This window comes from Kalmanozyma brasiliensis (genome assembly GCF_000497045.1).
Source record: "Kalmanozyma brasiliensis GHG001 unplaced genomic scaffold PSEUBRA_SCAF10, whole genome shotgun sequence".
In the NCBI taxonomy this organism is placed as follows: Eukaryota; Fungi; Basidiomycota; class Ustilaginomycetes; order Ustilaginales; genus Kalmanozyma; species Kalmanozyma brasiliensis.
In genome coordinates, this window is record NW_015961949.1 from 357,126 (window position 1) to 383,478 (window position 26,353).

Sequence of the window (26,353 nt, forward strand, 5' to 3'; positions counted from 1 at the left end):
GGGCTCGACTATCAGGACGTGGAAGATTGCTGCGCTCGAGAGCTTGCTGCACTCCGGACCGCTGCCGCTAAGCCTCGATGATGGGGCGCTGTGGGGGCAAAGAGTCGATGATTTCCGAGACTATCCTAGGTCCGTCCTCTCTCAGCATGGCTGCACGTCAGGCGGACGACATTGTACGCGCTACTGCATGTGAACCAAGCACAATTGCAATGGCGCGACCCGAAAGAGCTAGTTGGCCAGCCTGACCAGAGCTGAGCACGGTTCGCTCGCTACGCCTCATTTATGGTGCTAAGGCAGGTTCGAAGACCGACGAACAAAGCCCATGATCAGGAGCGAGGCAGGGACTGCTCGAGCCTGAGTTCCGAGCTCAAACCGGTAGGTCGAGCTTAGTTGGTCAGGAAGAGCAAAGCTAGGCTGGTGCCAATGGGCCGACCAATGGCGATGGCGACTAGAACAGCAGCACTGCTTGACAGGCTATTTGAAATTCTCTGCTGAGTCGCGTGCCGGTCATTGCGAGCGGTGGCATGTCAAGCGTTTGCCTCAAGGCCGTGTGTGGATCGCTCCCTCTCAGCGCTCGCCTTGACAAGCGCTTTCACAGAAGGCTCGCAGATCAAGTTGAAGACGGACGTACGCTGCATTTCAAACAATGGAGACAAGCGCAGCTCTCAGTCTGACTTTTGACAAAAGGACGCGGTCCGAGTGTTGGCCGGCGACCGCAGTTTAGGCACGCTGGCTGTTCGTCCGAAACGAGCATCGAGTCCTGTGGTGACAAGACTGTCGAGTCGGCTCGGATTGACTGTGTGAGGGAGAAGACCTCTGACTTGAAGCTGCACGCCTTGATGAAGGATGAAGATCGCTCTACGCGACAGCCAGAGGTCGTCTGCCGAGAAAGAGCGACTTTTCGCGCGACAAGCTTGGGCCGTCGCGTTTGGCGGGGTTTGAGCCTTAAAGCGTGGCCCAGCCAGCCAGCTGCGTTCAAGAGAGAAGCAACACCGCGACGCTCGGCAGAGTTCAAATTTTTTTCAAGAAGACTCCGCCGTTTGCTCAGTCAAAAAAATCTTCCTAAGCGAGCGTCGATTGAGCCCGCCTGCCCCGTGCATCAGCCTTGTCATGCCGCTTTCCTGTGCTTTGGGGCTTCGATGTGATTGGGCCAGAACCTCTCTCTTGAAAGCGGAGAAAGAGGACAGCGATCCAAAATTAAATTTTTCTTCTCGAGATGCACTCGCTCCTCGAACCTGACTGAGCTTAGTCGGTGGGCTGGCACTCCCACCATCTTGCTTCTTCTCTTCCTCCTTCTTCCTCCTCCCTTCCTCCTTCCTTCCTCTCTCTCTTAGCGAGCACACAACACAACGCAAGACAGAGGAAGGAGGTCGAACGAGGTTCAAGAACTCGATCTGATCTGCTAATCTCAAATCACCGTCACTTCTGACAACTGCTTTCGACATCTCATACTCCTTCCTTGATTGTGTTCATCGTCCATCCTCCATTTCTCTCTCTTTCCAAGAGCAACTCCTCCTAGACGGAACTTCCACCCCGCACGATTCCCGGACCTTTCCAAAAAAAAGTAGCCTCACTCTGATCAGCCCGTTGCTGTTCGAGGTTTATCACCTTCTTTCAACTCTCTTCCATTCTAGTCTTCATCATGGCCACCCCTTCGCTGGGCGCAGGCCAAGTCGCCTCGGCCGTCAATGGCCAGGTCGCCCTCTTCCCTCCCGCGACTAGCCCTCCTCTGGGTCAAGAGGACAGCACCGAGATGGTTCTCGAACTCGCCGACGGCTCCGCTTACCGAGGTATCAGCTTCGGTGCCGAAGGCAAGTCCGTCTCGGGTGAATGTGTCTTCCAGACTGGTAAGTTCCCAGCCGCTTCTATTTCTGCCTGCTTCCGGGGCAAGAGTGACACCATGACAGCTGCTAATCTGACACGCTGCATACGCTCTCATCAGGTATGGTCGGCTACGTCGAGTCCATCACCGACCCTTCCTACGAGGGTCAGATCCTCGTCCTCACTTTCCCTCTTGCCGGCAACTACGGTGTTCCTAGCCGAGAGGAGGCTGCGCAGAGCATCCAGAAGCTCCTCGCCTCTCCTTTCGAATCGAGCCGCATTCACGTGGCCGGTCTCGTCGTGTCGTACTACAGCCACGAGTTCAGCCACTACCTCGCCCAGACCGGTCTCTCGGACTGGCTCAAGGAGAGCGGCGTCCCCGCTATCTACGGCATCGACACCCGAGCCCTGACCAAGAAGATTCGCAACCAGGGTAGCATGCTCGGCAAGATGCTCATGCCTCAGTCTGGCGCCTCCATCGCTGATGCCGCTGCTGCCGGCGATTGGCGCAAAGCCGTGGTCGACCTTCCTTTCGCCGACCCCAACGCTGAGAACCTGGTCGCCCGTGTCTCTTCCAAGAAGCCTCAGCTCTACACGCCTGCCAACACCGCTTCCGGCGAGTCGCTCGGCAAATACGAGGCTCCCCTCGTCCACCCTTCCGGCCGTCCCATCCGCGTCCTCGCCCTTGACGTCGGTATGAAGTACAACCAGATCCGATGCTTCACCTCGCGTGGTGTCGAGCTCAAGGTTGTCCCTTGGGACTACGACTTCCTCGCCGAGGCCGAGTCCTTCGACGGTCTCTTCATCTCCAACGGTCCCGGTGACCCCGTCTCGTGCGGCCCCACCATCGCTCGCATCCGTGAACTTCTCAAGCTCAAGGGTGCCAACATGATCCCGATCTTCGGTATCTGTCTCGGCCACCAGCTCCTCGCCCTCGCTGCCGGTGCCCAGACCGAGAAGCTCAAGTTTGGTAACCGTGGTCACAACATCCCCTGTACCGACCAGATCAGCGGTCGATGCTACATCACCTCCCAGAACCACGGCTACGCTGTCAACGCCGACACGCTCCCTGCCGGATGGAAGCCGCTCTTTGCCAACGCCAACGACGACACGAACGAGGGTATCTACTGCACCGAAGGCCCCTTCTTCAGTGTCCAGTTCCACCCCGAGAGCACGCCCGGTCCTCGCGACACCGAGTTCCTGTTCGATGTCTTCATTCGCAGTGTCGTTGACTGCGCTGCCGTCAAGGCGGCCCCTGGCGTTACTCCAGCCACCATCCTGCCCCCTGTTGCCTTCACCGGTGGTCTGCTTGCCGACAACGCTGCTGCCGTTCCCCGTGTCCACGTGCGCAAGGTGCTCGTGCTCGGCTCCGGCGGTCTCAGTATCGGTCAGGCCGGTGAATTCGACTACTCGGGCTCGCAGGCTATCAAGGCGCTCAAGGAGGAAGGCATCTACACCGTCCTCATCAACCCCAACATTGCTACCATCCAGACCTCATCTGGTCTCGCCGACAAGGTCTACTTCCTTCCCGTCACCCCAGAGTTCGTGCTCAAGGTCATCGAGCACGAGCGACCCGACGGTATCTACTGCACCTTCGGCGGTCAGACCGCGCTCAACGTCGGTATCAAGATCAAGGACGAGCTGCCCAAGTTGGGCGTCAGGGTCCTTGGTACTCCCATCGAGACCATCATCACCACAGAAGACCGTGACCTCTTCGCGAGGGCCATGGAGGAGATCGGAGAGAAGTGCGCTCCTTCCGCGGCAGCCAACAACTGGGACGAGGCCCTGGCCGCTGCTCAGTCCATCGGTTTCCCCGTTATCGTGCGTGCTGCTTTCGCTCTCGGTGGTCTTGGTTCGGGTTTCGCCAACAACGTCGACGAGCTTCGCAAGCTCTGCTCCGCTGCCTTTGCCAACTCCCCACAAGTCCTGGTCGAAAAGTCGATGAAGGGCTGGAAGGAGGTCGAGTACGAGGTCGTTCGTGATTGCCGAAACAACTGCATCACCGTCTGCAACATGGAGAACTTTGACCCTCTGGGTGTCCACACGGGTGACTCGATCGTCATTGCTCCCTCGCAGACGCTCAGCGACGACGACTACAACATGCTCCGAACTACCGCCGTCAACGTCATTCGTCACCTCGGTGTCGTCGGTGAATGCAACATTCAGTACGCTCTCAACCCTCACAAGCGCGAATACTGCATCATCGAGGTCAACGCTCGTCTGTCGCGATCCTCGGCGCTCGCGTCCAAGGCCACCGGATACCCGCTCGCCTTCATCGCTGCCAAGCTGGGTCTCAACATCCCCCTCAACGAGATCCGCAACAGTGTGACGCGCGAGACCAGCGCCTGCTTCGAGCCTTCGCTCGACTACGTCGTGGTCAAGTTCCCTCGATGGGATCTGCGCAAATTTGTCCGCGTCAGCAGCAAGCTTGGCTCTTCGATGAAGAGTGTCGGTGAAGTCATGAGCATCGGCCGAACCTTCGAAGAATCGATCCAGAAGGCGATTCGATCCATCGACTATGCTCACGATGGATTCAGCCAGAACGATGTTGTGCCGGACGAGGACATTGACGAGGAGCTCATCAACCCCACCGACAAGCGCATGTTTGCCATCGCCAATGCCATGGCCAAGGGCTACACGGTGGACCAAATTCATCAGATGAGCAACATCGATCGATGGTTCCTCAGCAAGCTCATGCGCATTATGAACGCGCACAAGGTGTTTGCCACCCACAACGCTGCCAGCTTCCCGCCTTCCATGCTTCGTCAGGCCAAGCAGCTCGGTTTCTCGGACAAGCAATTGGCCAAGGCGCTCAACTCGACCGAGCTGGCCGTCCGCAGGATGCGTCAGGAGCATGCCATCATGCCCTTCGTCAAGCAGATCGACACGGTCGCCGCCGAGTTCCCGGCGTACACCAACTACCTCTACACCACTTACAACGCTGTCGAGCACGACGTCAACTTCAGCGACAAGGGTGTCATGGTACTGGGCTCCGGTGTCTACCGCATCGGTTCGTCCGTCGAATTCGACTGGTGTGCTGTACGAGCCATCCGAACCCTCCGACAGCGCGGCTTCAAGACGATCATGGTTAACTACAACCCCGAGACCGTCTCGACCGACTACGACGAGGCCGACCGTCTCTACTTTGAGAACATCTCGCTCGAGACGGTGCTCGACATCTACGACACGGAGCAGTCCTCGGGTGTCATCATGTCGATGGGTGGTCAGACCCCCAACAACATTGCGCTGCCGCTCCACCGTCAGAACGTCAAGATCCTCGGCACCTCGCCCGAGATGATCGACATGGCCGAAAACCGATACAAGTTCTCGCGCATGCTCGACAAGATCGGCGTCGACCAGCCCATGTGGAAGGAGCTCACCAGCTTCGAGGAGGCTCAGTCCGCCTGTGCCCGTTTCGGCTACCCTGTCCTGGTGCGTCCCTCTTACGTTCTCAGTGGTGCCGCCATGAACGTGGTCTACTCGCCCGAGGACCTCAACAGCTACCTGTCGCAGGCCGCCGCCATCAACCGCGAACACCCTGTCGTCATCACCAAGTACCTCGAGGGTGCCAAGGAGATCGAGATGGACGCTGTCGCCAAGGATGGCAAGATGATGATGCACTACATCTCGGAGCACGTCGAGAACGCCGGTGTTCACTCGGGTGATGCTACCCTGATCCTGCCTCCTCAGGACCTGGACCCGGAGACTGTTCGTCGCATCGAGGTCGCCACGGCCAAGATTGGTGCTTCGCTCCACATCACTGGTCCTTTCAACATTCAGTTCATCGCCAAAGACAACGACATCAAGGTCATCGAGTGCAATGTCCGAGCTTCGCGATCCTTCCCCTTCGTCAGCAAGGTCACCGGTGTCGATGCCATCCAGATGGCCACCGACTTGATGCTCGACCTGCCCGTCGAGCCGTACCCCACCGTGGACTTGCCCCGCGACTACGTCGGTGTCAAGGTGCCTCAATTTAGTTTCAGCCGTCTTGCTGGTGCTGACCCCATCCTCGGTGTCGAGATGGCCTCGACCGGTGAGGTGGCCTGTTTCGGTCGCAACAAGTACGAGGCCTACCTCAAGGCTATGATTGCTTCCGGCATCCGTCTTCCTACCAAGAACGTCTTGCTCAGTATCGGATCCTACAGCGAGAAGCAGGAGCTGCTGTCCTCTGTCCGCACCCTGCACCAGCTAGGCTTCACCCTGTACGGTTCTTCCGGCTCGGCCGACTTCTACTCGGAGCAGGGCATCCCCGTCATCCACCTCGAGGCGCTTCCCGAGGACGACGAGTCCACGTTCGAGGACCCCGCCAAGGCATCGTACTCGCTGCTGACGCACTTGACCCAGGGTCTGTCGTCGCTCTTCATCTCGCTGCCAAGCAAGAACAAATACCGACGACCCGTGTCGTTCACCTCGATGGGCTACCGTGCCCGTCGATTGGCGATCGACCGCTCCATCCCGCTCATCACCAACGTCAAGAACGCCAAGCTGTTCGTCGAGGCTCTTGCTCGTCACCGCAAAGCCGGCTCGAGCTTCGACATTTCGCCTGTCGACTTCAAGACAAGCCACACTGCCTTCACTCTGCCTGGTCTCATCAACGTCAACGCCTTCGTGCCCAGCATCGCTGATGGCAAGGTGAGCGCGGACGAGCTTGCTGCCATTACCCGCGCTTCGATTGCTGGTGGTTTCACCATCGTCCAGGTGATGCCCGCTGGTGTTTCGTCGAGCGTCGTCGATGCCGCATCGCTCGCCGCTGCCGAGTCCAAGATCGCTGGTGGTGCTCACTGCGACGTCTCGCTCGGTGTTTCTGCTACTGCCGACAACCACGAGTCGATTGACCAGCTTGCCGACAGTGCTCGCTCGCTCCTCATCTCGTTCAACGGCCTGGGTTCCAACGTGAGCAAGGCTGCGACCATCGCCTCTCACTTTGCTTCGTGGCCTGCGGACCGACCCATCGTCACTGACGCTCGCAACACCGACCTCGCCTCGGTGCTCTTGCTGGCTAGCCTGAACAACCGCTCGATCCACGTCACCAACGTGCTTTCGCGCGACGACATCCAGCTCATCGCCCTGGGTAAGGCCAAGGGTCTGCAGGTGACGTGCGATGTCGCTGTCTACGCGCTCTTCTTCACCACCGAGATGTACCCGCAGGCCACGTGCCTGCCCTCGGCTGCTGACCAGAAGGTGCTGTGGGAGCACCTCGATGACATTGACATGTTCTCGATTGGCAGCACTCCATACCAGCTCGCCAAGGAGATCGGCGAGGTGCCCGCTCCTCAGTCAGGTATTGAGGAGACCCTCTTGCTGCTCCTCGACGCCGTCAACGAGCACCGACTGACCCTGGACGACATTCTGTTGAGGCTGTACACCAAGCCCAAGGAGATCTTTGGCGTTCAGGCTCAAGCCAACACACAGGTCGAGATCGAGATTGACCGACCGACCGCCTTTGTTCGCCGCGACTACTGGTCGCCGCTCGAGTCGCGCGCTACGGTGGGCTCGATCAACCGTGTCACGCTCAAGGGCAAGACCGTGTTCGTCGATGGCGAGGTTCTCTCAGATGTTTCGCTCGGCAGCAACGTCAGCAGCGTCGCCACCGTCGCCAAGCAGGCCAAGTCGTCGGGTCGACGCGTCTCGTTCTCTGCCGCCACCGCTGGTGCCGCTTCTGGCTCAGGCGTGACCGCGGCTCAGGACGCTCCCACTTCGCCAACGCCCCTGTCGCTCGGTCTCAAGTCCCCTGTTCTGGGATCCACGGAGCCAGGCCAGCCTCGCAGCGGCAGCTTGATGGCTGCTTTCGCCAACGAGTCGACAGCCCTGACGGTGGCACCTGCTCCCTCGATCCGCTCGGTGCTCTACCACCCCACCTTTGCACGACGACACATTCTGTCGGTCAAGAGCTTCACGCGTGAAGACCTGCATGCCCTCTTCTCGGTGGCCACCGAGATGCGCGTCATGGTCGAGCGACAGGGCTCGGTCGATGTGCTGCGCGGCCGCGTGCTCGCGACGCTCTTCTACGAGGAGTCGACGCGAACGTCGTGCTCCTTCGAGGCAGCCATGCTGCGACTGGGCGGTCAAGTTGTCAAAGTGCAGCCCGAAAAGTCGTCGGTGCAGAAGGGCGAGTCGATCCCGGACACGATCCGCACGCTCGGTTGCTATGCCGACGCTGTGGTGATGCGCCACCCTGCCGCTGGCAGCGTCCACCTGGCTGCCAAGCACTCTCCCGTTCCCGTCATCTCGGGCGGCGAGTCGTCGATCGAGCACCCGACTCAGGCGCTGCTCGACACGTTCGCCATCCGAGAAGAGATGGGCACGGTCGCCGGTCTCACCATCACCATGGTGGGTGACCTCAAGTACGGTCGCACCGTGCACAGTCTCGTGCAGCTGCTGTGCCTGTACGGTGTCACGGTCAACTACGTCAGCCCTGAATCGCTCAAGATGCCCGAAGACGTCAAGCAAGCGGTTGCTCGCAAGGGCATCAAGCAGTACGAGTCGACGGTGCTCACGGACGACATTCTGGCGCGCACCGACGTGCTGTACGTGACGCGTGTGCAGAAGGAGCGCTTCCCGGACTTGGCTTCGTACGAGGCGGTCAAGGACAGCTACGTGGTGGACAACGCCACGCTGGCCAAGTGCAAGTCGAGCACGATCGTCCTGCACCCATTGCCCAAGAATAACGAGCTGGCCGACGATCTGGAGTACGACCCTCGCGCGGCTTGGTGGCGACAGGTCAAGTACGGTCTGTACCTGCGCATGGCTCTGCTTGCCATGGTGCTGCACCACCGTGCATAGACACCAACGGACGTCAGGCTGGACTGCCCCTCGATGTAGGATTTCAGCCGTCGTCAAGGCAGAATCGAGACTGCCGAGACAACGACAGGACTTACTTCTGTAGAGAGCTGTTCCGTTTGACTTGCCCTCCCTCCTTGTGTATAGAATGTTAGAAGCATTGATGATTTATGATCCGTATCTGCGTAGGTCTGTAGTCCGTTGTGAACAGTGAAGCAGCTCGGGACTAGTGTTGCGTGGGCGATGACTTTTGCTATGCATGATCATGATGAATGTGTTAGAGAGAGCATGTCGGGCCGGATCATCTTATCCGGCTAGCGGTGCGGTAGGTGTGGCAGTGTGTGGAGGTCGAAAAAAACGAGGCAGCAGACCCAGTCATTTGGCAGACCCTAAGCTGACTTGCGTGGTCGGCGTACAGAGCGCCGAGGATCGGAAAATTCAAGCTGAGGGTTGTCGAATCGTGTGAGCAGGGTCAGTCAGTCAGTCAGGAACAGCGCTCAGACCTTCTCACGGTGGGCGCCCAACAGTCATGCAACTGCAAGACTCTCCTAGGCCCTTTGCTTGTTCCTTCCGACACGGACACCATCATCAACGCTCTGTCTCTGCACGTATTGCTTCGAAAGCGATCAGAGCTGGTCTCTCCTTCGATCCGGCGCATACCTCACACCACAAGAAGAGGTTAGGCGCAAGCATACACGAACGCCTCTGCTGGGCTCGAACTTTGACATCGCCGACCGCAACCACTTCGACCTTTGGCTAGCATCAAGGAGGTCGACACCCCTGCACCGACTCTCCTGCTGACATCGTAAGGATGGCGCCATCGACAGACTCGTCCACGTCGTCGGGCACATCAGAGCCTGTAACACCGCCGTTCAACCGCAACGCTTCATGGGCACCCACTCGCAGCACCCCTGATAAGGCGGCCTCATCAGGCAGCCTCACACCCTCTTCGCTGAGCAAGCGCTTTGCATCATTCACACGTTCCGCCGGCAAGTCTGCCTCGTCTGGCTCGCTCTCCGGCGGCGCCACGCCTCTCGGCACTACGCCGGTCGACGAGACCACGGAGCGCATGTCGAAGCTCGATACGAAGAATGCCGCTGGAACACTCGCACCGATCAACGCAAGCACATCATCGCTACACGCTCCTTCAGCACCCGCATCGCGACGAGGGAGCTTCAAGTCGGATGGAGAGGACGTCTTTTCCGCATCGCGAACGACCAAAGCGGAGGTGATGGAGGATTCGCCCTTGCAGCGCATCCTGGCCAGCCCGCATGCGCAGCCGCTTCCCGGACACCCAGGCAACTTGACGGCGGCCCAGACCGAGGCGCTGCACCAGCTAACGTCGTTGCTCAAGCAAGACGGCGCACTGAATGATCCCGAGAGCCAACCGCCGTCGTACCAGGAGACGCAGCTGCTGCGCTTCCTGCGCGCACGAAGTTTCAACGTCGCCGCCGCGCGGACGATGTACCTCAAAGCCGAGGCGTGGAAGAAAGAAGTCCAACTGGACAAGTTGGTGAAGGACTTCCACTTTACCGAGCGCGACGAGGTAGCTTCGCACGGCTGGTGCATGTACTTCCACGGCACGGATCGTCTTGGTCGCCCCATCTTCGTCCAAGACCTCGGTAACATGGATTGCACCGCCGTCTTCAAGAAGACCACTCCCGAGAGGGTGATCCACAACTTTGCCGTGACACTCGAACTTGCCGTTCGTCATCGCTACGAAGCGTGCTCCGTCGCCTCCGGTCGATGGGTAGATGACAACATGATGGTTGTCAACCTCGCCGGTTTGGGCCTGGGCACCTTTTGGTCCATGAAAGGTCAGCTCCAACAACTGCTCTTCATCCTGGACAACAATTTCCCGGAACTCAGCGGAAGGGTGCAGATCATCAATGCACCGTACATGTTCAGTACGATTTGGAGCTGGATCAAAGGTTGGCTGCCAACGGCGACGGTGGAGAAGATCGATATCGCCGGCGCAGACTATCACGAGAGAATCTGGGAGTATGTCAGGAAGGAGGATTGGCCAAAGAGTTTGGGTGGAGAGTGCGAGTGTCAAGGAGGGTGCAGGAATAGTGATGTTGGACCGTGGGATCGACGGTTGGTGCGCACGGCCGAGGCGTGAAAGGGATGTGTTCGTGCTTGATCATTTTTGTCAGTTTTGCATTGTCTCGTGCTCATCTCTGCTCATGTCGTCGCTTTTCAATGGACACCCCTCTGCCATGTGCATATTTGTGGGGCTCGTTGCGCTGTGTGCAGGTGCTTCCTGTGAAGGAGACGACATTGTGCACCGAGGACTTGAACGATAGGCTGGGCAGATGACCCAAGGACCGCGTCCGCAGATGCTGCGTAGAGCCGATGTTGGCATGCAAGGACCGAGCTACTGAATGCGACTCGGGGCTGAGCGCCAGGGAGTATCTGCCGTCACGTACTCTCGATGATGTTCTGCGATGCCCCTTCGATGCTCTGCTTGCCAAACCCCGGCCTTTGTTCACCAGCGTCACTGCGTCGATATCGAATGTGTGTCATAAAGGCTTGCGATTGCGGTCTGTGCGGATTTGTCTACTCGTCGTCGCCGTATGCCGAGATCTCTTCTCGTGCGCGAGCCGGAAGAGGGTAGGATGTGGGCACCTTCTCGGCAGGCTTCCAGCCGTATGCTTTGCGAATGGGTGGTACCGTCACCACCGCCACGGGTCCAACCGAGCCGATGAGGATCGAGAAGAAGACCACTGGGTGCTCGTGTGCCGCATATTGCTGTTATACCGTGACAAGCAGTAGGGAAGAGTGTCAGCATGAGAGAACCTAGCTATGCCGACAGGAAAGAGTGCTGAAGGGTGCCTATCGAAGCCGATCTTTCGTTGTCAGGGAGCATGAAACCTACGAGATATCGGTATGTGTTGCGGAAAGGCGAGAAGAGCGAGGCCATGTTGAAGTCGTGATTCGTCCTGCGAGCGGAACTGATGGTCGAGCTGGATGTGAAGGGGGTTCTTGGTTGTCGAGGTGGTGCCGTTGTCGCGATCAATGGGTGGGAAGCAGAACGTCAAGAAAGTGTGAGAAGTCGGAAAGCGTGATCACGTCTCGAATTCCACTCGGAACCGATTTGCGCTTTGGCCTGAGCTTCGGCTTAAGATTCTTGCTGCTCGTATTTGATGACGATCTGACAGCCACGCCTCTTTTGTATCGCGATTGGATCACATCCCGATTTCGTCAATTTAGGCCCCTATCCCAGAGTTTGACGATTTCGAACGGCGACAGCTGAGTATCGTCGGCGGCGTCATTCGCCCTCCCCCCTAGACAGGGGCTCGCTCAAATTAAGGCTTTCGGGGCGCAACTTTGCGCAGCATGACTTCATTGCGGAATGAGACTGCAGGGTCGATCCGAGTCCTCTCAGCCGTGATCGTATGATCACAGTGACTTTGTCGATCGAGGTTGGCCTAAGTCGGGCTTTCATGATAGGGGGTTGGACACGGTCAGTAGAGAGACGAGGTCTTGCACCAACCAACCAACCAACCAACCAACCAACCAACCAACCAACCAACCAACCAACCAACCGACCAAAGACTGCGAAGACACGCGAATAGCCGCCTTATCGCCGCACGATAGCGACCACACATGGCAGCTGGAGCGCCTATGACCGCGGCGAGACCGTCGCAACCAGCACCCGGGACTCGTGCTGATCGTCCCGTGGGTGGAACGATCGGCGAACCAAGGCACGTTGTGTGGTAACAGATGCCTCGAATTTGGAACGGACCTCGAGCAGAGAGAACCAGACCACCGACTTTCGTCCTATCGCGCTAAAGAAAGAACGTTCCAAGGCAGCAGAACGGGCACATGCTTGCAAGCCACAAATTCGTGTCGGGCTGGCGATGGCGCTCCAGACTATGAGCCGAGGGCGAGTTCAGTGGTTCAATGTTCTTGGCGACCGGTCAACCTCAGAGATTCATGGCTTGGATGGGCTGCTCAAGATCGGTGGCTTCTCGGTTGTGAAGCGAGAGGAGATGGGCAGCGGGAAGGCGACATGGACTCGATGAACCTTGCACGGGAAGAGGCTTTCGACGAGAGCCTGGATGGAGGGTCTGACTCAGAGAATAACAAGATGTAGTTGCCGGTCAGAGACAGCCTTCAACGAAAGTCGAGTGAAGGGCTTGAAGACTGAGAGCGCGAGAGCGCAACAACGGGGGCAGATTGACACCTTGTGCGGCTAATTAATCGAATTTCGATGCACTGCGCTGATCTGTCACTTAAGCGCTCAAGCGCTCTAGCTGTCAAAGTGCAGGCGAGTCTAATTGGCAATATCAAAAAGTGCTATTAGTCAAATACAAGCAGAACACCGAGATGAAATAACAAGTAGAGTTTAGTGCTTTTTTCGACACCTCTTCGTTCTCCATTCACACATCAGAGACATCATCTCGAGCCTAGAGAGTGGCTCCACGCCACGGCTGGAGTGCACCTGCCGAGCACTGCACGATACTGCAGGCTGATGTAGGGTAGATCATGCATTGACACTCCGCGCACTCAGCTTCAAACTCGCTCCTACCGCGCCACAAACGCCATTTCCCCTGGCTGTTGCCCCCACTGTAGTCGCGACCGCCCTCGGTAAGACAGACCAGCACCCAAGGGGCGGTCCCAAGACCGAAGGTGGAGCGTCTGCCGTGGAAAGGCAAATTTAGGTTGGCGATTCCAAGCTACGTCCCGCCAGTGACACCTTGTTCCACTTTGAGACACATGCCCTACCGAGCTGACCCATTGCTCAATGGCCGCGGATGGCGTGGTTCTGCATCGCTTCCTCACCATCTTTTCCAGGCGGTCGAGCCACAGCGTCAGGCGACCGTCGGAACGGAGAGGCCACGGACCTTGCAATCGACTGGATCTGGCCCCTGCATAGAAATACCTGTCTCAGTACAGGCCTTGAGTCGTCCCTACAAAGCAAGTCTGGAAAGTGTCTCATCGCTTAAGTGCGAACGTTATGGTAGCCCAAGCTCTCAGAGAGTCGCCAAACAAGGCGCAAAGGTCAGGATGTTCAACGTCGTGTCACCTTTTCCCCGAGCTTGTCAGGTCGAGCCATCGCGAATCCTCTCAGACGGGGTTCAAACATGATGGCGGCCGAACCAGCAAAACACATCGACCCCTCCGACCAAGTTCTCGGCACAGATAGATAAAGTGGTCATGTCGAACGCTTTGTCTCCTTACTCGACGCGGGACAAGCGAGTCTGAGCTCAAGATGGCGGAGTCTGCATGCTGCAGCAAAGGCCGCACCAGTCATCCGGTTCTAAGGAGAACTGAACTCTGAGCTCTTGAAGGCAGTTCGATCTGAGTGGCCCTCAGTCCTTTGAAGCACGAGATACCGTCACCAAACGTGGCTGGTTATGAAGATACGTGGCGCGACTGTTCCAGACTGTTGTCTCAGTAGAAGAGCTTCCGTTGGAGGCTCAAGCTCGCTTCGAAACCAACAAAGCAGGTTCAGGCAGAATCAGGGCTGGCTCGAACCATCGCCACAAGGCACCTCGTACCGCCACACAAACATTGCGAGATAGTGAGGCCCAACATGATCCTTATACATCCAATGGGGAGGTGCTTCCTACTCCGCGAGAGAGAGCGGCTAGCTTGTGCGGGTCAATCACGCAGCCGCAACGAGCCGCAAGGGTCCATTGTCCGCTTTGCTGTTGCTGAAAGCGGGGTTGTGGGAAGCAGATTTTCGAGAAAGCGCGGGTGGCGATTACCTTGCATCATGACCAAAAGAAATGATGGAGGAGCAACGTTGGTCCGCCAAGGGGTCATCGTAGACGATGCAAATCAAAGCAATCTCGCTTGCCCACAATGGCCTTTAATTAAAATAAAACTTCGGGCCTTAAAACGAGGATTCAAAGGCCGATTTTCCGCTAGTTTGGCAGGCAAGGAGAGACGTAAACACAGGCTACGCAGGCGATTACGGTAACTAGGCTCGATCTAACCGAGTGGGTACCCGTGGCCTCGGGTTGATAGACTGTCGATCTTTCGTCTCCCTTGCAGAGGTACACGAGGTGTTGCGTTCTGCAGACACCCGTCCGACATTCCGTCGGGTCCTGCACACTCAACTCTACTAGCAGCGACTACAGTCGGTAACTTAGTTGCTGCATTGCAGATCCGCCCCTTGTCCTCGCCTCGGTTCCCAAGCTGCTGAGCCGCACACTTGACTCGCCTTGCGTTGCGTTGCGTTGCCACCCTCCGTCAACACAACCGATAGGACTTGCAGCAGCGGGCTTTTCGGTCCCTGAGCGACTCCATCTCTCAGTGAGAAGCGGGGACTGCGCCAAACTGGCTCTATCGGGGCAACACCTCGCAATCAGTTTCACCGACCATAGTCCGCTCCGTGTCGCTCTGGACAGGGCGCACCATGCTGTCCATTGAGCTCGACTGAGGCGAATGCTCAACTGACTCGCTCGATTTAGCAGCCGCCATCCGCTGCCTCTGAGATCAGAACCAAAAGCGCAAATTGAAGCCCGCCAACTGCGTCCTCCAGCGAGGCGTCAGAGGAAACTTAACTTCTCCCCTGACCTCCTTCGGCAAGCTGTCAACCCGAGACAGCCCTGCAGTTCCTCTGTCCTCTTTGCCTGTCGATCCAGGCCCTTTCTCCGCTTGAATCTGCCATCGCCCTCTTACTGCTGGACTACATACTCCAATCTCCTTCGCTTCTGCACGTCCGTTTCACTTTTTCCGCTCCCTCCTTGTCTCATCCAGACAAACCTTGATGGGTCACCGCGCTCACACGTCCACTTCGAAGCCATCATCACCTTCTCACACACCTACCTCATCCGCTTTGACCCTATCTCACCATCACCCATCTTATACTCTCGTCATCGCATCCTAAAGGACCTCATTCGTGTTGACAACCATAGTCACTGTCATCATTCGACCATCACCCCAGCTCGTCTCCGACCTCGGGCACAAGAACCGTCCAATCACGTCTATACAGCGATTGCGACACACATCTGGTCTTCACGCTCTGCCAAGCGTCGACACAACAGCATCTTCTCAGATCACCGAGAGTCAGCTCGCACTCATCGGTTGCGACCCATCAGTGCAGGGTGTGAATCGAGGACGCTGACTTCTGCTGTCTGGCGAGCAACACAATGACAACCAGCGTAATCACACCAAGTGGCAAGACGCTAGGAAGCCGACACAACTCGCACAACAACCTCGTTACTTCCGACAGCGTGTCTGACTGGCTTAACGGCTCATCACACAACAACACCCCTAAAGGTCCGACCATCATGAACACACACGACAGTCTTCACCGTCAGGACAGCTTCGCCAGCTTGACGGATGGCTTCGACATTGTCTCTCCTCCCATGCTGACCTGGTCCAACACAGCAGAGTCCAAGATCATAGGGCTCAACAGTGCTGATGATTACCTCTCCAACCTCGTCGAGCACTCGATCGGTAAGAACACACCTTCCCCCTCGAAGGCAGCTGCACCAGTGCATCGTACTGACTTCGTCTGACCTCCCTCTCACGCCCGCCAACAGACCTCAAGTCAACATTTACCTCGACACTACACGTCGATGACTTCTTCCACGAGGACATGTCCAACTCGAGCAGTCCCAATATGGGCACCACCACCATTAACCTTCCCGGCTGGAACCACGGCCCCGAAGTGATGGGCGGTCTCTTTGACTCGGACGTCGACTCTCCCGAAGGAATCTGGTACGGCCAAACACAGAACATCACTTCCAAAGCTGCTCGACGAGGACCCGATATGCCGAGCTTCTCGATCAACATCGAGCGATCCGACTCCCATACTTCGCCAGGCGCATCCAACCCGGTCGGCTTCGAGACCCTCAACCCACCACCGACGTCCGGAATGCCCGGTCTTCTCGGAGCACCTGCACGAGCCCTACGATCATCCATCTCAGCACCTCTGCTGCAACGAGACGACCCGGTGCTCGAAGCGGCTGGAAGCCAGAACTTGATCAATGACTACCTAGTCGATGTCGGATACCCACAAGACCGCATTCCCGACTCCAACGCCCTTGGTCTCGAGCTCGGCTCCCGATCGAGTGCTGTGAGCAGCCCAGCTCAGGACACCGCCGTGCAAGGCACACATACCGCTTCCAGCAAAGACAGCACACCTCTCGCATCGGAGCTCTCAAGCGGCTCGTCCGTCGCACCGCAGTCCGCATTGTTCCAGCGTCGAGCTGAGCAGCGTGATCTTCTGGCTCCCTCGCCGGTGGCCGTACTTTCCGCCGACAACTCTCCCGCTCTTGGTGCTCAGGTCGTCGAAGTCGCCCCAACGGTCAATAACGCAGCAGAATCGAACATCGACCCGAAGGACATGACTGAAGGCCAACGACGAAGGCTCGCCCAGCTGCATCAGATTCACGTTGCACAACAGGCGGCGAGACTCGGCGTCTACCAGGACTTTGTCGCTCCATCGCAGCAATTCGCTGGCCAGGAGGCGAGCGAGCGCGCCGCCAAGTCTGTCCAGGCTGCTCTGCTGTACGGCATGGAAGGCAACTCGCCACGAAAGCTCAGCATGGGATCCACTGGCTTGCCCACGCCGGTCACTCCGCAGCACCCTCTGCAGCCTGCGCCAGGCACGATGGCGCATCACCTCCAGACACAAGCCTACCTGACTGGCTACGCCGGCGCTGACTTGACCCAGAGGTCACCTGGCATGCCCCTCTCCGCAGACTCGGCCAACTTTGCGCCCTCGATCCAGAATCAATTCTCGAACCTTCACCTCGCTCAGCAGTCACCACAACAGCAGCAGCAGGGCATCTTCACACCGCAGTTCCTCCACCAGAACGACACAACTCTGTTTGCCGGTGCAGGCAACGCGGCCTCGCAAGGCATGTCAGGCTACACATCCGTCTACCCGCCGGCACGACACAACAGCATCAGCGGTAGTTCGAGTGCCGGCAACATGCTTGGTCTGACCTTGACCGCGAGCGGCGTTGTTGGTGCGAGTGGGCCGCTTGGAGGGGACCAAATGCTCATGTCGAGGAGAGCCACCATCGTTGGAGGATTGCGGGCTTCCGAATCGAGTCCTTCATTGGCCTCTCAGATCGCGGCTAACCCTATGCAGCTTCAGAACCCCTTCGGACAGCAGCAGGTGCAGCAGCAGCAAGTCATGGCAACGCTTGAGCCGGCCAAGCTCATCAGCGCCTCGGGGACCGGACTGGTGCCGCCAGCATCTAGCACGCCTCGATCGGCACCGGCAGACGCATCGAGGGAGCACCTCGCCTTGCAGCAGACGCGCATGCGACAACTCCAGCAGCAGCAACTGCAGTTCCTCCAGATGCAGAACCAGGCTGTTCAGCAGCAGCAAGCGGCGAGCAAGCAGCTGGGTGGGCAGGTCATCACGCGGAAAGCGCCCAACATGCTCTCCGCTCCCCTGAGCCCGCCTCGATCGCCAGCTAAGATGAAGTCGACCCCACACCTGCGCAGTCCGCTCGGGGGGATCATGGCTGGTCTCCCACCTTCGCCGTCCAAGCAACCCGCGCAAGGGTTGCGGAAGATCGCCTCGAACCGACGCATCACCCTCAGCGCTGGTACGGGCGGCAGCAGCACCGGTTCGTCCTCCTCCAGTTCGAGCTCAGCGGGTGGTCCGACGCTCAAGCCGCGCAGCAGCACCATCGGTTCGGTGCCCGGCTTCACCATGGAGCTGACCACCTCTGCATCACCAACACGCGCACGAACCATCTCGCACTCCTCCGTCGCACCTTCCCGCTCCAACAGCTCACCGGGCAAATCCAAGTCGCCGCCCCTCCCTCCACTCCCCAGCAGCAGCAAGGGCTTCTCGGCGCTCTCATTCGTCAACTACGGTATGGATGATGCGGACGAGATCTGTTCGGCTGTGGCGCCGAGTGGGAGCTACAAAGTGCCCTTGCGTGGGTTTGGCGCTTCCTCCGGCGAAGAAGACGAGTTTGATGACGACCTTAGCGCCCCTCGTCCGCGCACCGCCTCGAACGTTACTGGCACGATGGGAAGCGATGATGACGTGGATAGCCCCGGCTCGACGTTTGCGTTCGGTGGCGTGCCAGGTAGCCCAACCAAGAAGGTGCGCAAGAACTCCAGTCGCCCAAACCTCATCATGCCAGGCAGCCCGCTCAAGAGCAAACGCAGCATGGCCAATCTTGGCGGCGCAGGTGGCAGGGCATGGGATTTGACTAGGTCGCCGAGGAAGACCAAATCGACCATCCTCAGCCCCGTCCCCTAGAAGGATTTTCAGGGTCGCTTTTTACCGACGTTTTCTTTTGTTTTCTTGTACCCACACTATACCTTGTAACGGTCACGACCTTCGCTTCTTTCCCCCCTCTCAGATACACGCTGGGTGGGGTCTTTTTGTACTGTTCACTTCGTTTCACGTCTAATACCACAGCACATACTCGCTTGTCTCTCTTCTGCGTGTTTATCAATATGATTGCGATGAGACGATGACTTAGGTATGAATACAATTCAAGCGGCGACCTTGACGACCATCTTGCCGCTGTTCTTGCCGGCGAACAGATCGACGAGCGCCTTGGGGGCCAACTCGAGACTCTTGCCCTGCTCCCTCGCTTTAGCGTCCAGCTCCTCGCCCACCACATGGAACTTCCTGGCGAGCTTGCCCTCGTTCATCCACCTGCTCATCTGCTCCTCGGCCTCGGCGTACCTCTTTGCGTAGTCAAACACAATGAAGCCCTGGAGCTTGATGCGCATGGCGATGATGGTCTGGTAGTTCTTGAGCCCGTCGGGTTTGGGGTTGTTGTAGTCCGAGATGGCGCCGCAGAGGGCGATGCGGGCGTGAGGCTTCATGCAGAGCAGCGACATGTCGAGGATCTCACCGCCGACGTTCTCGAAGATGGCGTCGATGTAGCCGTACTTTTTGGTGACCATCTCGCGGTAGGTCTTTTTGAAGTCGGGCGACTTGTAGTTGAGCGCCTCGTCTGCGCCCAGGGAGGACTTGAGCCACTCGCACTTGTCGTCTGCGCCGGCGACGGCGATGACTTTGCAGCCCTTGAGCTTGGCGATCTGGACGACGATGCTGCCGACGGAGCCGGCGGCGCCCGTGACAACAACAACGTCGCCGCTCTTGATCGCAGCGACGTCTAGGATGCCCCAATAAGCTGTTTGACCACTCGATCCGAGAGGACCAAGGTAGTCGAGCAGGTTGCTACCTTCCCGAATGGTGCGCTTCTCTACGCTCTTGCCGGGCACCTGGGCGTACTGCTGCCAGCCGAGTGTACCGCTAACCTGATCACCCTTGTTGAGGCCGGCAAACTTGGAGGCGACGACGACACCGACACCACCTGCACGCATCACCTCGCCGATCTGAACGGGAGGAAGGTAGGATCGTGCATCGCGCAACCAGCCGCGCATGGCGGGGTCGAGCGAAACGTACTCGACGCGGACGAGCACCTCGCCATCCTTGAGCTCGGACTCCTTAGGCACGGGAATGGTGCGCTTCTCGTAGGTCGAGTCGTTGGCGCCAAGCGTGTGCTGGATCGCGGCTTTAGGACGCTCGCGAAGGACGATCTGAGTCTGCTGCGATGGAATGGAGAAAGACATTTTGACGTTATGATGAGAGGTTGTAGGAAGGAAAGAAGAAACAAAAGGGAAGTGCTGAAGCTTAAATGCAGCTGGTCCGGCTATAGTCATTCGACGAGCTCCACGGACCACCGCTGGCTGACACCGCAGCTCCCCACGCTTCACGCCACGCCCACACGCCCCCCGGAGATAGCCACCGTTGTTCTTGGCATTCGAGTCTATTGACCGGCAGCGAAGGGAAGCGTGTTCGGCAGTGAAGCTCAACGAGTTCCGGTCTGGAACAGGATGAGTTTTGCCGGTCGAGTTCCTGTGCGCTGTCCGGCTAAGCTTGGAGCGGCAAACTCAGAAATTCGGGCCAGAAAAATGACACATCGACTGCTGTCACGCCTGATAAGCCACATGGCATCGGTCAAAAAATGGTCGGCAGCGCTTAGCTGGCAAATTTCCCCAGTCTGTTAGAGTCTATGCTTCTCAGCCATTGTGAGATCGTCGTGGAGTCCAGGGTCGAAAGTCGAAAATTGGACCCTGAACTGCGAACGAGCGAGTCTTCGAGGTTGCTGCGCCATGATCAAGAAGATCAGCCGTCAGCTTCCCTTCACTCTTGCTGCTCCGCCCACCTTCGCAACGCCATCGGTACCCTCTCTCAGTCCATTCGTTGGCTGCAGAATTGCAAGCAAGGCCAAACTCGCCACAAACACGCTGCTCATGCCTCGACCATAGCTTCGTCGACCGTACGCCGGAGCCAATTCATGGTGGCCTCCACGGTTCCGCCGGCCGGCTCCAGCTCAAGCTCGGTGATGGCGGTCAAAGCTTCCTCCTCATCAGCATCGCCGGCCCTGCCATTAGCCAAGGATGAATCGCAATCACACGCCCTATACAAGGAGCGAGAGAAGAAGCGGCGTCAACTCCGCGCCGCCAACCACCAGGTATGGAAGGCTGGGCCAACCTCCATCTCAAAGACCCTAGACTCCAACCTCAAAAAGAACACAGCCTTCGTCAAACGAGTCAAACAAAGCATAGGTCAGGATGCACGCGATCAGCTTCTCAAGGATCTGCCCCTGCTCAATCTCGAAAAGTACCTCCAAGAGCTCACCCAAGCGGTTCCGGAGGGTTTAAGTCGATGCGTCAACGCCAAGGACTGCTTTGCTGCCACCGAGATCCTTTCCGCATTTCACATACGCTTTGGTGGACAAGCTTTCAGCTCGCCGCTGACGACTGCGCTCGAGCAGGCTCTGGCGCCTGCCAGCAAGGCGCTTTATCAGAACGCAACCCCTGAGCAGAAGGAGAGAGACGAAGCTGCCAGGATTGCACGCCAGAAACCCTTGCTTCGCGCGACTGCAGAATTGGCTCTAGTCGAGGCAGTCGGGCACTCGCAGGACAACAACGGTGCTTCTTGGCTCTACAACCTGCTCAAGAATCTATTGGCCACGGACAAGGAGCATTCCAACGTCCCACTGCTCATCGCGGTGCTCAAAGGCCTCGGTCAGTCGATACTACCATCTTCCAAGCCACATGATGCCGACTCGGTCCTTTCGGAGAGAGCGGGATCTGCTTTGACTCTCGCCGATGCTGTGGACGTGAACGGCATCGAACAAGCCGACCTGTCCACCGCGCCTCTCGTGTCCTCAGATTGGCAGGCCAGATTCAGCAAGCTCTTCGAGACCTACTTCCAGACCCTCGCTCGTCGCATCGTCAAGGAGCATCAGAGGCTACAGGACCAGGACCGCAAGAACCACGAAGCTTATATCCGATCCGGCGAGATCTTCGAGGATCGCCAACAGAACTACGAGCGTATGACAAAGAGCTTTGAGCGGGTGCGGGACTGGGGCAAAGTGCTCTCGGAGTTGCTGAGCGTCCCCATGCCGGAGCTCGACTCTGCTGCATCAAACAGCAATGCTGTCGGCCTTGGCGTCAATCTTGATTCTAAATCTGCCTTCGAGCGTGCCGATGAAGAGTTCGCCGCAGACCAGAGCCCGTGGGAGGACCAGGATTCGCAGAAGTTCTACGAAGATATCTTGGACCTTGGCGATGTCATTCCGCCTACCATTCTGGCTCAAACCACCGGCATCGCAATCACTTCATCCGCGAGCGGGGACAAGGCGAATGGTGAAGAAGCAGCGGCGGATTCTTCCAACGCAAGAGAATCTGCGACAGCTTTGAGCTCGCCCCGACTCGACTCGGAAGCACCAGAGGAGGCCATGAATGCCGGCCCTGCAGCACAACTCGCGACGCTCATGGCCAAGCTGCCAGACATGACCAATCGTGGTATGATAGACAGCGCCGCCGTAGATTTTGCCTTCATCGCCACCAAGCCAGCGCGTCGCAAACTGGTCAAACACCTCGCCTCGATTCCACGCAACCGGATCGACCTAGCTCCTTACTACGCTCGTCTCGCGGCTGTCCTCACCCGGTACATGCCTGACGTCGGCTCAAGTCTCACCGCAATGCTGGAAGATGAGTTCCGCTACCTGCAGCGCAAGAAAAGCGTCGATCTCGCCGAGACCCGCACCAAGAACGCCCGCTTCATCGCTGAGCTCACCAAGTTCAAGGTCACGCCAACTCACGCCATCTTTCACTGTCTCAAGACATGCCTTGAAGACTTTTCCGGACCCAATATCGATGTTCTCGCTTCACTGCTAGAGGGCTGCGGGAGATACCTCCTGCGCACGGAAGAGACCTCGACTCACATGCGCAACATGCTCGAGATGCTTCGTCGCAAACGAGCCGCCACCAACCTCGACTCGCGTCAGCTGCTCATGCTCAATAACGCCTACTATCAATGCAACCCACCAAAGCGCAAAGCAATCGAGCAAAAGGTACGAGAACCGATGGAGCTATACATCCGACACCTCATCTATCACGTGCTGCAGAAGAAGACGGTCGATGCAGTGGTTGTACACTTCAGGAAGCTCCCTTGGGACGATACTGCGGCCCATGGCTGGCTCAAGGACGCCTTCACACGAGCGTGGAGGATCCGATACTCGAACATCTACCTCCTTGCCATCCTGACCTTTGAGCTAGACCGCTTCCATCCTGCGTTCGCGGTTGAGATCATCGATCAGGTGCTCGAGAACATCCGTATCGGCATGGAGGAGAACATCTTCAAGCACAACCAGCGCCGCGTCGCCACCATCTGCTACCTCGGTGAGCTCTACAACTATCGACTCATAAACAGCGGCATCATATTCGAGCAGCTCTGGTCGCTCGCCACGTTTGGTCATCCCAACGGTCGACCCTGGCCTGGGCAGGTCGCGCCGCTGGATGCACCCGATGACTACTTCAGGATTCGTTTGATCTGCACGCTGCTCGACACATGCGGTGCCTGCTTTGATCGCGGATCGCTGCGGAAAAAGTTGGATGACTTTTTGGTCTTTCTCAACGTCTATGTGCTCTGCAAGGAACAGCCGTTACCAATGGATGTCGACTTCATGCTCACAGAGACACTGGAGACGTTGCGGCCAGATTGGAAATTCAAGCAGGTGTTTGGCGAGGCCGCCGCAGCACTGGAAGAGGTCATGGCGGCCAACAGGTCAAAGACCGCGCAGACCGAGACGGAAGCGGAGAGCGAGGAAAACACTTCGGATGAAGACGTTCAGGATCGTGGACAAGACGGAGACGACGGCGAAAAGCGACGCAAGGCGAGACGCGGAGCCGACCAAGCCTTGAGCAGTGATGATACGTCAAGCTCATCGGATTCGTCAGCATCTCCGTCTTCTTCCTCGGGTGGCTCGTCGTCATCTTCGTCACCCGAAAGTGACTCGGACGCTTCGCACTCTGGCGACAACGGCTCTTCTGGCGAAGGAACCGACGAGGAGGAGGACGAACTGGGCCGCCACCGACTCGACGAAGAACTGGCGATCCGTAAAGAAGCCGATGACGAGTTCGACCGCGAGCTCGCCAAGATGATGGCTGAGCTCGGCTCTTCCACCTCTGCACCCGCGCACGCACCCAGCAATGGCGCAGGTGGAAGCGCCCAGCGATCTCAGCTGTTCTCCCGCACCGCCCTTCCTTCTGCCAACATGGGCAGCCACAGCCACAATCACGGCCACAGCACCAACCTCTCAGGCCTCTCTAGCATCGGTCTGCCCATCAAGCGCAAGCCGTCCGAACAGGACGCACAGGACAGCGCGCACATGAAGTTCTCCCTCCTCTCCAAAAAGGGCTCCAAGCAGGTGACGCACGAAGTCCATGTGCCGTCCACCGCATCCATCGCGGTCAACACGCGGACCAAGCAGCTCAAGGAGGAGGCAGAGCGCAAGCAGCGTAAAGAGCTTGTGCTGGCGTACGAGCGTAATGCTGACTCGCAAGGGTCGGATCTACCTCCGCACAGTGCGTTCCTGCGACGCCCGCAGCAACAGCAACCACAGCAACAGCAGCCACAGCAGCAGCAGCAGAGGGACGATGCCAACAGAAACGGCAAGAGTGCCGGCCCGGACGACTTCAAGATCTGGACCAGTCGAGGGTTCTGACTCGCAATGCAGCTCGTTTTTCCCTCCTGCTCTTCTAGTCGACTGTGAGACATTGACCGCAATCATAAATTGCAGTAGGCGGGAGCGTGAGGCTACAGGCTGTTGAGGCTCGCCGGAAAATGTGAGCGTGTTAGACCTAGGCTCCAGAGTATCATCACGTGATACCACATTCTCCAGGAAGGGTCGCCAGCCTCCGACTTGCAGAATCTGGAATATCTCAAGGCTGCAGCCAACGCAATCCTTCTTTACATACCTCCGTCTTCTCTCTTCTGGACCACCCATCCCGTCTCATACGATCCTTTCCGAACGGTGCAGACGTCATCACGACTTATAATTAAGGGCCAAGCGTATCCAACCGTCGATCTTGTACCGAAAAGCACAGACTTGGAATCTGCCAACGACTGCGCAGAGGTCCGACGCTCCCGCTCGAAGAGACCCAAAAGACGACCTCTCTCGTCACACGCAGGCGACTGCACTCACATAGGCCATCATGAACGGCAGATATGACGCGGCGCCATCGCGGCCAAAGATCACCGTGCGACAGCTCAACCGCGACCATGCCAACTTCATACTCGAGAATGTCGACCTTTCGTTTGCCAACTCGTTGCGGAGGATCATGATCGCCGACATTCCGACGGTGGCGATCGACATGGTGGAGATCCGGAACAACACGACCGTGCTGCCGGATGAGTTTTTGGCGCATCGACTGGGTCTGGTGCCGTTGCTCAGCATGGACTGTGCCAAGGCGTTGGTGGACCACCGGGTAAGTCTTGGCCTCCACGCCAACAAAGTAGCTTGCGGTGAAGCACAGCGACTGACTTGGTCTTCTTTCTCTGTATGTCGACATTAGGACTGTGCCTGTGAGGATGGGTGCGATCGGTGTTCGGTGGAACTCACATTACGCGCGCGCTGCACGACGCGCGGCAACCTCGAAGTCACCTCTCGCGACTTGATACGCTCAGACACCATCGAGAACGCAACGATCTACGACGACGATGCGATGAACGACCCTGCTGCACCCAAACACCCCGACTTTGGTCGTCCCATCGGCCACGACGGCTCCACGCCACCCATCATGCTCGTCAAAATGTCCAAAGGGCAGGAGCTCGACATCCGGTGCATCGCACGCAAAGGTTTTGCCAAGGAGCACGCCAAATGGTCCCCCTGTTCCGCGGTCGGTTTCGAGTACGATCCGCACAACGCCCTCCGCCACACCACCTACTGGTACGAATTTGACGCCAAGCAGGAATGGCCCGAGGGACCCAATGCGGAACTCGAGGAGCCCCCACAGGAAGGCGCCCCGTTCGACTACAACAAAAAGGCCAACAAGTTCTACTTTGACGTCGAGGCGAGCGGCAGCATGCATCCCGCCGAGATCGTCGAGACCGGATTGGGGTTGTTGGAGTACAGAGTGGCGCAGATCGTGCAGGAGCTGAGCATGATGGATGAGCAACCGGGCGCGAATGGCGGGATGGAGAATGGGATGATGGATCCGTATGGGGCGAACGGGGGTGGTGGGATGGATATGAACGGTAACGGGGCAGGGATGGGCGATATGAACGGGTACGGGTCGCAGCCGGCGCCTGCCAATCCGTACGCTGGTTCAGGCTGGGATTGAACGCCAGAACGACTCGTTCGGTCAGTGCCCAGTCCTCCAAAGGGTGCCACTCGAGAGAGAACAAACCTCGCTGTACTTCTACCACACTGCAGATCAAGCTGCTCCGCTCAACATCGCACCTGTCTGTGAGATCCTTCTGCTGATTTCGACTCAGAAGCAG

General features: G+C 57.9%; 7 protein-coding genes across 7 annotated transcripts; 5 read left to right on the forward strand and 2 right to left on the reverse strand.

Moving 5' to 3' along the window:
* Positions 1-1,642: 1,642 nt before the first annotated feature.
* Positions 1,643-8,604, forward strand: PSEUBRA_000779 (Aspartate/ornithine carbamoyltransferase, Asp/Orn-binding domain protein; the record flags this gene model as incomplete). The annotated part of the gene is made up of 2 exons (XM_016434074.1): positions 1,643-1,847; positions 1,943-8,604. 2 exons carry the CDS (start codon positions 1,643-1,645, stop codon positions 8,602-8,604), a joined length of 6,867 nt encoding a protein of 2,288 aa, XP_016294551.1.
* An 808-nt stretch (positions 8,605-9,412) lies between these two features.
* PSEUBRA_000780 (CRAL-TRIO domain protein) lies at positions 9,413-10,723 on the forward strand (the record flags this gene model as incomplete). The annotated part of the gene is made up of 1 exon (XM_016434072.1): positions 9,413-10,723. The coding sequence occupies one exon, from the start codon at positions 9,413-9,415 to the stop codon at positions 10,721-10,723; it is 1,311 nt and encodes a 436-aa protein (XP_016294552.1).
* Positions 10,724-11,160: 437 nt separating this feature from the next.
* On the reverse strand, positions 11,161-11,524 carry PSEUBRA_000781 (uncharacterized protein; the record flags this gene model as incomplete). Its single annotated transcript, XM_016434096.1, has 2 exons — positions 11,161-11,352; positions 11,480-11,524. 2 exons carry the CDS (start codon positions 11,522-11,524, stop codon positions 11,161-11,163), a joined length of 237 nt encoding a protein of 78 aa, XP_016294553.1.
* Positions 11,525-15,707: 4,183 nt separating this feature from the next.
* On the forward strand, positions 15,708-18,796 carry PSEUBRA_000782 (uncharacterized protein; the record flags this gene model as incomplete). The annotated part of the gene is made up of 2 exons (XM_016434075.1): positions 15,708-16,017; positions 16,104-18,796. 2 exons carry the CDS (start codon positions 15,708-15,710, stop codon positions 18,794-18,796), a joined length of 3,003 nt encoding a protein of 1,000 aa, XP_016294554.1.
* A 239-nt stretch (positions 18,797-19,035) lies between these two features.
* PSEUBRA_000783 (Alcohol dehydrogenase, C-terminal) lies at positions 19,036-20,127 on the reverse strand (the record flags this gene model as incomplete). Its single annotated transcript, XM_016434097.1, has 1 exon — positions 19,036-20,127. One exon carries the CDS (start codon positions 20,125-20,127, stop codon positions 19,036-19,038), a length of 1,092 nt encoding a protein of 363 aa, XP_016294555.1.
* A 728-nt stretch (positions 20,128-20,855) lies between these two features.
* On the forward strand, positions 20,856-24,575 carry PSEUBRA_000784 (MIF4G-like, type 3; the record flags this gene model as incomplete). The annotated part of the gene is made up of 1 exon (XM_016434073.2): positions 20,856-24,575. One exon carries the CDS (start codon positions 20,856-20,858, stop codon positions 24,573-24,575), a length of 3,720 nt encoding a protein of 1,239 aa, XP_016294556.2.
* Positions 24,576-25,065: 490 nt separating this feature from the next.
* Positions 25,066-26,193, forward strand: PSEUBRA_000785 (DNA-directed RNA polymerase, insert domain protein; the record flags this gene model as incomplete). The annotated part of the gene is made up of 2 exons (XM_016434080.1): positions 25,066-25,338; positions 25,426-26,193. 2 exons carry the CDS (start codon positions 25,066-25,068, stop codon positions 26,191-26,193), a joined length of 1,041 nt encoding a protein of 346 aa, XP_016294557.1.
* Between the last annotated feature and the right edge of the window lie 160 nt (positions 26,194-26,353).